This window comes from Lontra canadensis, unplaced genomic scaffold (assembly GCF_010015895.1).
Source record: "Lontra canadensis isolate GAN:19392208 unplaced genomic scaffold, GSC_riverotter_1.0 scaffold24, whole genome shotgun sequence".
Lineage (NCBI taxonomy): Eukaryota > Metazoa > Chordata > Mammalia > Carnivora > Mustelidae > Lontra > Lontra canadensis.
The window spans coordinates 2,085,371-2,096,904 of record NW_022631018.1 but is presented as its reverse complement, the minus strand read 5'-3'; the positions used below and the strand labels follow the sequence as shown (position 1 = coordinate 2,096,904).

At 37.0% G+C, this 11,534-nt stretch overlaps 1 protein-coding gene across 5 annotated transcripts in view; it reads right to left on the bottom strand.

The window, feature by feature from the left end:
• Positions 1 to 11,534, bottom strand: part of TPR (translocated promoter region, nuclear basket protein) — a 65,836-nt gene that overhangs the window by 357 nt on the left and 53,945 nt on the right. For 2 of the 5 annotated variants that reach the window (XM_032862615.1, XM_032862614.1), the window contains exons 43-50: positions 11,141 to 11,325; positions 9,713 to 9,781; positions 9,504 to 9,598; positions 6,628 to 6,734; positions 5,354 to 5,461; positions 5,071 to 5,227; positions 3,035 to 3,153; positions 415 to 510 (exon numbers count right to left, since the gene is read on the bottom strand). In XM_032862615.1, coding sequence (XP_032718506.1) covers positions 415 to 510; positions 3,035 to 3,153; positions 5,071 to 5,227; positions 5,354 to 5,461; positions 6,628 to 6,734; positions 9,504 to 9,598; positions 9,713 to 9,781; positions 11,141 to 11,325 — 936 coding nt within the window. The remainder of the gene's footprint in view (positions 1 to 414; positions 511 to 3,034; positions 3,154 to 5,070; positions 5,228 to 5,353; positions 5,462 to 6,627; positions 6,735 to 9,503; positions 9,599 to 9,712; positions 9,782 to 11,140; positions 11,326 to 11,534) is intronic. The other 3 variants (XM_032862612.1, XM_032862613.1, XM_032862611.1) reach the window with 3 other exon arrangements.

The following is an 11,534-nucleotide window of genomic DNA, read 5'->3' as shown; positions in this document are numbered from 1 at the left end:
CTCTAAGGATTACATCAGAAAACATGGGGATATTAAAATTTTTAATTTTTTTGAACTAGTTAAAGTCACAAAGCTTTACTCTGTTGTGTAAAAAGTGTAACAACAACAGGCAGGGAGGTAACAAATAACTATCTAGTACTGCAACACTTTAGCTTCTCCAAATCTTATTTTGAATTCAAGGAAGAAATGAATAAATATGAAATATAAGCACATATTCATTGTATAACTGTAGTTTACAAGTCTTTCTGCAAGAAGCTTACAGATGAGTAAATATCACATGCTCAATGTGTAATTAATCAATCCTTGGAATATTAAAAAAAAACTAGATAAAGTTAGAAGCTTAAGGATTAGAAAACTTGTTCCATGTATTGCTATCCTACATCCTATCACATAATCAGTATGTCAGAAATTTACCTCTCTGTCTGTTAAACTGACGACCACGGACACCTTGTCTCAATGTTGTCTGAAGTCTTACTCGTCTGAAAGGCTTTGGTTGACTACTGCTAGTATCTAAGAAAAAAAACCCAAACATTAAAATATAAGAAAGCAAATAAAAAATAAGAAAAATAAGAAAAGCATTTATAATGGCAAAATCTAGTTACTAAATGAATGCATGGATAAAATGCAGAGGTGTCCATTTATTTTCAATATTTAAAAGTTGTTTGACTTTTAACAAGAGACATTTAACAAACAAAAAAAGGTAAAAAAGTGAAAAAAATGTTCTTATTAAAAAAAAGTTCTTGATTTTTTTCATTCATTCACTGCACTCATATAATACATACTTGGTGCCTATCCATGTATCACTGTGCTAGCAGGCAGGGACTACAATAAAAGAACCATGTATCACCTCCCTCAGCAAACAAGAGACCCCCACATATGATGTGAGTCAAATCTGAATCCTCTTTCCCAGACACCCCAAATCCAATCATTAGCAAATCTTGCCAGCTCGAATTTAAATACATACTCCCAAATCTGACTTCTTCTCACAAACTTCACTCTACCATCCTGTCTCAAACACCCTTGTCCTTACCTCGAATTTACAACATCCTCCGAACTTTCTCCTTGTTTCTGCTCATTGCACATTTTCAGTCTCTTGTTTACACAGCAGCCAAACTGACACTGTTAAATCTTTAAGTCAGAACTTCTCACCACTCTGTTTGAAGCCCTCTAAAAGCTTCGTAAATCCACAAAAGCCAAAGCAATTACAATGATCTACTGGGGCTCTCCTCCCTACCCCCTTCCTATCTCCTGCTAGCCTGCCTCTCTGGCCTTACCGTGCTCTAACCACACCGGCCCTCTTGCTGATCCTGAATGTACCACCTGCTGCCTTACAGATACCTGCTAGAGATCTCATCTGGAACACTCCTTCCTCAAAAAACTGCACAGCTTGCTCCCTTGTCCTTTCCAGCCTTTACTTAAAAGTCATTTCCTTGGTAATATTTTCTATCAAATCACCTGGGACACGGTAGGCCCTCAAATATTTACTGACCAAATGAACAACTGTTCAGATGAGGAGGATTACTGTTTTATAAACATTTTTAAATTTATTTGACAGACAGAGATCACGAGTAGACAGAGAGGCAGGCAGAGAAAGAGAGAGGGGGAAGAAGGCTCCCTGCTGAGCAGAGAGCCAGATGTGGGTCCCAGGACCCCGGGATCATGACCTGAGCCGAAGGCAGAGGCTTTAACCCACTGAGCCACCCAGGCGCCCCTGAGGAGGCTTATTGTTTTATATTATCAAATAAATTTAAAGACATTCTATTTTACAGAAACTGTAAAAGGGGACAAAAACCATATTTTCTTGTGCAAGCCTAGGTAAGATGTAACATTCTACTGTCCAAGATAATTTTCACAGGATATCAGAATATAATTGGGAGAAGAGGATTTCAGCAATTGTATTATTAATAACTGACAATTTCTGAGTCTTGCTGAGTGTAATGCATTGAGTTATATAATTTATATACATTATTTCTAATCCTGACTGCAAGACTAGTTATGATTATCCATATTTCATTTATAACTGTGCAGACATTTAAAGTTACTAGCAGTTAGTTAAGGTAGATGTGGGATCTGAATCAATGGATATCGGCTTATAGGCTGCTGTGTCAGGGAAAAGCAGCTGATAGGCAAGAGAGATCTTGAGATAGCAAAGTCCCATGACTAAAGAAAGTAAGAACTAAGCAGGTCTTCCATAGAATGTGAAGGTTCCATGGCAGAATTTGAGAATTACTGCTATAAACAATTCAAAATAATTAGTGTGGATGATTGGGTACTGTATTTCTTCAACCAATAAAAGTAATTCCCTACCTAAAAATTTTGAGACAGATAAGCTAGTATAGTGTATTGTTTAAGAGTGGAGTCTCTGAAACCAAACTTCTTGAGTTCATATTCTTGCTTGCCCATCATTTTTTAGCTATGTACCTTGGAAAAGTTATTCACGTTTCTGTGCCTCAATTTCCATATGGGTGATTACCATATTGGGTTGATGTGAGGAGTGAGTGAATATATGTAAAGGGCTTAGAATGCTGTCTGACACATAGTTAAGTGCTCAATAAATGTTAATTATTTTTTCAAAGTACCACAGAAATAATTTTTATTGTAGAAAAATACATAAAATAATCTTTTTCAAAGTTAACTTCAAAAACTTGAAAGTCAAACTTAGAAACTGTTTAATCAGTAAATTTCAAATATTTTTTGAGTCACAGACCTCCTACCCTTCAACTCTCCAAATCAAATCTCATGTAAGAATCCTAGTATGTAGAACAAATAACAAGAAACTCCTTTAAAGAGGCAGGAAACCTGAAGTACTGCTCCTTAGCTGCCCTCCCCGTGACCCATCCCTCACAGCCCTGTGGCGCCTCTAGTACAACCAAGTCTTAAAACTACATTTCCTTTAATAAAATACAATTTCCCTTTGAAATAAACCATTTTTAATTCAGGGGAAAAAAAAGAATGATCTCTTTGTTACTAACAAAATCATCTTTTGCAAACAAGTTTGGTGTATCAGTTGTGTTGTACTCGAGTAGGAACTTACCCACAGAAGAGCTGGATGGAGGATCCTGGCTGGTAGAAGGGAGATCTGACTCCTCAGACGCCTGAGCAGGCTCTCCTTCCTGCTGGCTATCAATTTCTAGGCCTGCTTCGGAACTAATACTAAGAAAAGAAAACAAAAATTGATTGGAAAATACAAAACTGATCCTTGAGGTATCCTAAATTGTTCCTAAACTTTTTCTGATACAGCTTATCACTTAAATGAAAAACTGCAGACTCTTAATATTGGTAACTATGTATTTTTTTTTTAAGGAGCAGGGGAAAAGACAGCTCAAACTGTTTTTTCCTTATTCCTCTTCTCACTAGGACATGTTCCAATTTTAGTTTTTATTTCCCTTCTTTGTTATTTTTTTCTTTTTGACAAAGGATATACACATTCTTGACAATATTTGCATGGGATATATTATACAGATTTTTGAAATCTCAAAACAGTTTTCTAGGAAGGCAAAGTACTAAAATAACTCACAAGTCTCTTCAACAACCTACCACTAACTCACCATGGGCTCTAGCCCAGAGGAGACATGCTGCGGGTACGTGAATTCCTGGCTCAACAGCTGTTAACTCTCTCCCCATTCAATAAAACAGTCTCTCTCCCATTCAATAAAGCACATCAAAACACAAGTAAGGGAAAGAATAGTCCCAAAATAAGTTCAATCTGCTCCAGTTTTGTCATCTGCAAGCTTCAGGGAAGTCATTAGTACCAATGTCTCTGAAAGATCTCTCTCACGACTACCTGCTGAAGCTGAGAAGTGCTACTGAAGGACAAAGTGCATGGGGCTGAAGTCACAGGTCAAATCCAGTCTAAACCAGTTACCAGTGGCCTAAGCAAGTTATTTTAACATGTTCTGAGTCTGAGCTTTCTCACTCCTAAAATGGAATACTTTGCAAAGATTTTGTGTAGGTTAGGAATGACATATCTTTTTATTTACTTATTTATTTGACAGAGAGAGAGAGAGAGAAAGAGAGAGAGACAGTGAGAGAGGGAATACAAGCAGGGGGAACGGGAGAGGGAGAAGCAGGCTTCCCGCTGAGCAGAGAGCCTGATGCGGGGCTTGAACCCAGGACCCTGAGATCATGACCTGAGCTGAAGGCAGATGCTTAATGACTGAGCCACTCAGGCACCCCAGAAATGACATATCTAAAGTGTCTTGCATACATGATATAAAATTAATGGCAACTGGTATTCTTAGCAGGGTCTGTAGCACTATGTTGGAGCATAATAATGGGCTTACTTTTTTCCCTCATATACTAGAATTGGTCTATAATTATCCAAGTAAATACTGCTAAATAAAACAAAATCTTTGAGCTCTACCTAGCAAATCTGTTTTCCACTTCTAGCTGTGCCTCTACATAGTCCAACTTTTTTATTTTGTAAAGAATTAGGTTCTGCTTTGAAAGCTAAATATTTCTCCGAGACCAGTGTCTAGTGGTTTTTTGCATGAAATAACTCTACACCCTTTGACTTAAAAAAAAAAAAAAAAAAAATCCAGAAGCTGTGTCATAAAACACTTCTTCTGTTAAACTTTGTTTATAACTGATGTGTTAAAAAGCAATCAGGTCTTAAAAACTACTAGAAAATTTATGATTTTTAAGAAGTCAGTATTTCAGACAAGTTCTAAATGCACATAAAGAAAGAGTAAGTGCAGTTCACTTGAGAGCCCACTACAAAATGGAAAGTTAGTCATTTCCTAATTTTCACAGAAAGACTTCTTTCTTAGGGAAAGTTCAAGCAGCTGCATGAATTGAAAGGTATCAGTGATTTTAAAGAAACCATTTTTCTAGACTATATCATGTAATTTTCAGGGCGATAAACACTGCAAAAATTACTTGTCTGCTGTCATAACATCCAAGCCCTAAGATATATTACTATATGCAAAAATCAGTCTTCCGAAATGTATGGCTTGGTTTAGTTTTGTAATGGGATGCTACTAAAAATCCAGCTCAACAAACTGTTTCCTGGCTAAAGGAAAACAAGTGTCAAAGTCTAAAGCAAGCAGAAATTATAAAGTAAATACTAACCCTTCGGATTCTGCCTCCACAAATACTTCATCCCCATCATCACCTGTTGCTGTTTCATTTGTGGTGGATAAAGTGCCAGTGGATGTTGTCACCATGGGAACAGACTGAGAGGCATGCTCTGAAGCATCAGACGTGGTACTCTCGGTAAACACGGTCACTTCAAAATGAAAAGAAAAGAATACTTTAACTTGGTGGTTTACCTAATGTTTAGCCAGAAGGTGTCACACAGTTTTCCATTTTACCACTAAAGCACATAATCTATCAGTCCGCCTGTGGTACCCACCTGGGGCGGCTACTTGCAGAGGGGTAGTGGGAACACTTCGGCCACCTGACTCTTCTTCATGAGCTAGGAAGAGGGGTGTTTCATACATTCCTAAACCTAAAGACAATTCTAAATATTAATGAATGATTGAAAGAACACAGAACTATCAATATGCCAGGTATCTGAAAGAAAAGCACGAAATCAGTAGACACCCAACTTTGCTGAAGCCCACTACTTCACCCATCAGGCAAAAATCAATCTCTCAAAAATATAAACGTAAACGAAACACATCCTTTAAGTTTACAAACATTCAGTATCCTCTGAAAAAATACCTAAAATGCTGCTCTTTATGGGTTGATATAAACTAACTTTATTGAGTACACAACTACGAATCTGGTACCATGGTTGAGTCTACTCACCAAAACTACAAGATATTACTCCTCCCCTTTTTCCTAAAAAAATTGGAAATTTCTAGGAGGTTGATTAACTTCCCCAAAGTTACAAAGGTAGTAAATAGTAGAATTCCAATTTAAGCCTAGATCTGTCTTCCAAGCCTTAATTGTCCTATAAAATAAAGAGCCATACAAAAATTTAAATTTATATAAAAGATATATGACTTATATGAGAGCCACAGATTAATCTTTATTTGGGGCTTATTGTAACAGCAGTATGCGTTCCTTACTCACTTAATAAAATGCCATATAGCTTCCCACAAATCTACCTGGTTATATGGATGCTGACTGAGGATTAAAAGGTAATTAATTCCACAAAGAGCACAATTCATGTTCAACAACCAACTACTATTACTTAATTTAGGGGTTATTTTATTCCATATATTTTAAGTATTTTTTTTCTTACTTTTAATGTTCGTGGAAAATATCTAACTAGTTTTATACATTTAACTAGGAATGTTAAGTATCAAACTAAATATAAATATGCTGCATTCCTTCCAACAACTTTAAAATGACTCAGAGTACCTATGTATTTATACTGGTTCAATAAATATTCCTGAATACTTAGTAGACATATGACACTGTACTAGGAGCCAAAGAGATAATAAATGTAAAAGCTACTCTTTATGCTCAAAGAACTGAGAATTTTGTTGAAAAGGTAAGATTTATATGTAAAACAACGTTGAACATGTAGTAAATATAGCTTCTCCTATAAGTTTGCATAGGAATTAGATACCAACTTAAAAAAATTTGTATTTGCTCACTTAAAAAAATCCCATCAGAATAGCTTATTACTGAATATTCATGAACCCAGGAGATCTAAGCATTTATTTATCTACTTACCTCCTTGAGAAGCAAGCTGGCCAAGATCAGAGTGACTTGAACTTGTCTGTGGCATATCTTCAGGCGGCCCAAACCGGAATCTAGGGACACCAGCAACCTGTGGGGAACTAAAGAGAAAAAAATGAACTTAAGATAAAATTTAAAGTTACCTTGTTTAAACCACAACAAGGGAAAACAATACAAGAGAAGGAAGAATAATCATAAAGCACGAAAAAAACCAGACTGAAGTAAAGTTGATACAGAAGTCCTTATAATAATATTCTCAAAATATAAGTTGTGAATGAATTTAATAATATTACACATGATTTATATATATGCAATTTACATGTAACTTTCAGGTCTCTTGAACTATGCCTCACATTTCCTGAATCTGCTAGATATCTAATTCCATGTAGATACACTAAAAACAACACAAATCTAAAATGAGATGCACCAGAAAAAGAGAATGAAGTCACAAGATGAAGTTTTATCTTAGTTTTCACTGTTGAGCCATAGATCAATCAAGTCACTTCTAGCCCATTTCTTATCTGAAAGAGCTCACAACATGGTTCCCAAAGTCTAGAAAAATTCCATTATTAGCTGGCTAGACACCTGTTTTCCCCTTGTTCTAATAACACTATCATCCATCTTCCCGCCCACAATCTAGGATATAAAACAGCATTATCTCTCTTTGTCCACTCCCGACCCTACCTTTCTTCACTAGCCAGTCACTAATGTTTATGGATTTTATGTCTGTAATTAACTATTTTCTTTTCCACATCAACATTATTGCTTTAGTTAAGGACATTCTTTTTCAGGTGGATTTTAAAAATTTATTTTCATAAAATTATCTTACTATATAAGAATCTTGCCTTCTGAGCTATGCAAGAATCTGCTGACTGGCTGTCACTCAGAACCTGTTTATTGGTGTCTGCTTCTGACAGGCTGACTTCCAGAAGGGAGGGACAGACAGTGATTGTAAAACTGTGTCAATCAAGATGAGTTATGGTAAGCTGCACAAGTTTAAAATAGGTTTTGATAGGGGCTCTTGAGTGGCTCAGTCAGTTGAGCGTTAGCCTCTCGGTTTCGGCTCAGGTCGTGATCTCAGGGTCAAGGGATCGAGCTTCGTCTCAGGCTCTGCTCTTGGCGTGGAGCTTGTTCTTCTCCTTCCCCTCTCTCCCTGATTCTGCGTGCACATGCACACTCTCTCTCTCAAATCAATAAATCAATAAATAATCTTTTAAAAAAAAAAAAAGGTTTTGGGGTGCCTGGGTGGCTCAGTTGGTTGGGCATCTGCTTTTGGCTCAGGTCATGATCCCAGTCCCACATCGGGCTCCCTGCTCAGTGGGGAGACTGCTTCTCCCTCTCCCACTCCCCCTGCTTGTGCTCTCTCTGTCAAATAAATAAATAAAATCTTAAGAAAAAAAGAAGGTTTTGAATGTCTGGCTATATGTTACCATATACTACAGAACAATCAATCTTTTCCCAAGTTTGTGGAAATTTTTTCATTCTGATACTCAATTACATCTTAGTATGCAGCTAATACGTCAGCCACAATTAAATGTGTACTTCACACAGAAAGCTTTTTTATCCTTTAAAAGTAGTCATATAGCGTAGCTAACTTAGGTTCTAGACCCAGATCAACTGGTTTAAACCAAAAACTGCCACTTTCTGGCTGTCTGAACTTTCACAAATTTGTTAACAACTCTGTGCTTCCTAATCTGTAAAAGTGAACATTAATGGTGTCCACTCTCATAGCTATAAAGATTAAATAAACTGATTCATGGAAATGTCCGGTAAGTGTCAGGTGTTCTTTTCCAAGACTCAACTCAATGTTGTCCTCATTAAGTGGTCTCAGATTCCTTCCTCCTGATTGCTGGAATAAATCACTTTTTTTGTCTTAAGCCTATTGCTTATGCTTTTATTCTTCTAGATTGTTTGGGTAACAATTAGTTCCTCATATGCTTGGCTTTTGAAATAATATCATCTCATCATGATCACTGTCATTACCAACACCTTCATCAACATCTGCACAGCGTTTACTATGTGCCAGGAAATATTTTAAACATGTTAGCATAAGTTCAGTTCACTTAATTCTCACAACTTACATGGTAGGAATTATTGTGTTATTATTCCCCTTAGTAAATGAGGATACTCAGGAATAGAGAACCTAAATAACCTGATACACTAGTAAGCAGTATAATATTCTGACTCTGAAGTCTGTGTATTTTTTTGTTTTGTTTTGTTCTTTTAAAAATTATCTGAGAGAGAGATTGCAAGCATTGGGGGGAAGGTCAAAAAGAGAAGCAGACTAGTAGACTCCCTGCTGAGCAGGGAGCCCAATGTGGAGCTCAATCCCAAGACCCCTGGGATCATGACCTGAGCTAAAGGCAGACACTCAACCAACTAAGCCATCCAGGTACCCCTGAAGTCTGTGTCTTAACCACTGTTATTCTGCCTTTATGTTTCAAATTCCTGATGGCAGCAACTATGTTTCATTCACCTTTTTTTTTTTTTAAAGAGAGAGAATGAGTGCACAGTTCATGAGCTGGGGTGAGGGGTAGGTGTAGGGGCAGAAGGAGAGGGAGACAGAATCATAAGCAGGCTCTATGCTAAGCTTGGAGCCTGACACGGGGCTCAATCTCACGACCCTGAGATCATGACCTGAGCCGCTATCAAGAGTCAGACACTTAACCCACTAAGCCACCCAGGTGCCCCCACTTCACTCACCTTTATGTAATTTTCCCCAACACTATATCCTCAACCCTCCTACCACAAGAACTTAGTACACAATAGAGTACTCAACACGTAATGAACCTACCAAATGTAAAGAAACTGACAGGAAAACAGGAAGAAAATCATTAGTCACAAAATGTGTTTCTCTTTCATTAACTTACTGAATTGCTTCAGCAAATCCATCAGTACGATGTGGCACCACAAGAGTTGGGGTACTTGGAACTGTTCTGTCTTCATCATCAAAAAAATGCTGCTGCTAAAACAAAGACAGAAATGGGGGAATAAACAGGTATGACAGAAACATACATATGAACTATACACTTATTTGCTAAACAAATGAGTCACTTTTACATAATGGGTAGATAGTTACCATGCCACCAATTCCGGGAGTCAACTGAAGCCCCCGTCCAACAGACTGCCTCCGAGTCATCTGAATTCTCTGTGTCAAGAAAGGAATTATATTTGTTTCAAGGAATCAGGCAATAAAACAAGAACCAAGTACCAACAGATACAGCTTATTACAATGGTAACAAGAGAACTGAAATGTTAGCAGTTAATACAACCATCAGGATATCTTCTCAGGAAAAATTACTAATGTTTGCACTAAAGAATTCTGTTTAAATAGTGGTAAATTTTTGGACGCATGGATGGCTCAGTTGGTTGGGCGACTGCCTTCAGCTGAGGTCATGATCCTAGAGTCCTGGGATCAAGTCCCACATCAGGCTCCCTTCTCAGTGGGCAGTCTGCTTCTCCCTCTGACCCTCCCTGCTCTTGTGCTCTCTCTCATATAAATAAAATCTTTAAATAAATAAGCAAATAGTGATAAATTTTTAATCGTAGAGACTACATAAACCACCAAATATTTTTATTAACCAACACAAAATATTAACCAATATTTAAAACCAATCTCTGATCCTATTTTATTTGTATGTAACTAATCTAGTTTCTATTTCCTTAAACTAAAACATTAGTTAAGTAGGTCTTTGGATCTTAAAGCTTAATTATCCTTTGGAGTTCAAACAGCAACACTGTCTTCATATAAACTGTTCTCCAATTTGGACAATTCTAAATTGGTAGATTTGGTATATTTTGCAGGATACACACACAATCCATTAAGACTTTATATTTTTAAAGAATGAGGTTATTTTCATCTGTGGTATTTTAGTAGAATCCCACTTGGCAGTTTTTAGTACGCTATGTTACAGGATAAGACTCAAGCTAGATTACTAAAAGCCTTTGTAGTTTTCCTGCTGTTTCTGCAAGTTTCTGATTAAGAGATGACCAACCCTATTTTAAAGGGTTATGAGAGTGGAAGTTAACATGTACTACTGAAAAAAAAATGAGAGAAAAAATGTCTCGTAAAGCAGAACAGAAATTTCTTTTTGAAAACAACAATAACACACACACACATGCACCTTAGAGAAAGAAACCAACCTTCAAAATACATGGTAGTTAGCTGCTAAAATAAAATTTACTTTAATTAAAATCCAAGAGACCCTTTTTCTTTTTTAATCTGTACAAAGAGTGACCGGATCTTTATTTGCTAGAATTGTAACTATTTCAATTTATACACAACTTTTAGTAAGCCTTGCCCTTTCCAAAGTTCATTTTACTTATGAAGTAAACTAAACTACTGCTGTATTTCAAGAAAAATAAGAGATACATTTCAGTTCAAAAAAGTTTATAAAAATACGCTAAAACATTAAAACATTCACTTAATTTCTGGGAAAAGTAGTATCTAATAAAAAGAAGGAAAGATAAAGCCAAGATTTCTCAGACTGACTAGTACTTTTACTACCTGAACTGGTGGCCCCAATTCTTGAGGTGGAGCATGAATGGTGAGTCGTGGCGGAAGAGGGTGTGGGGGGCGTCTTGGAGACTGAGGTGCTCGAGGAGTCTGTCTTTCAGATGCTGACGATGGCTGCTGTTCTCTAGAAATGTCCTGGGAAAAAGAGGACTCTGCAGTACTTGTATTACCTTCACCTACAGGAAAAGAGAAGCTTATTTTGAACTATTAAATTTACCATAGAATAACTGGGACAATTCCCTAGAGGTATAAATCCCACCACTAGGAATGTTCACCTCCCCAATACTTTCAGAAGGAAAGAAGTGAAGTGTGGAGAATGGGAGTGCAATTATCAGCTGTATGGCTTAAGGCAAGTCCCCTAACCTCTTCGAGTCTATTTCTTAGG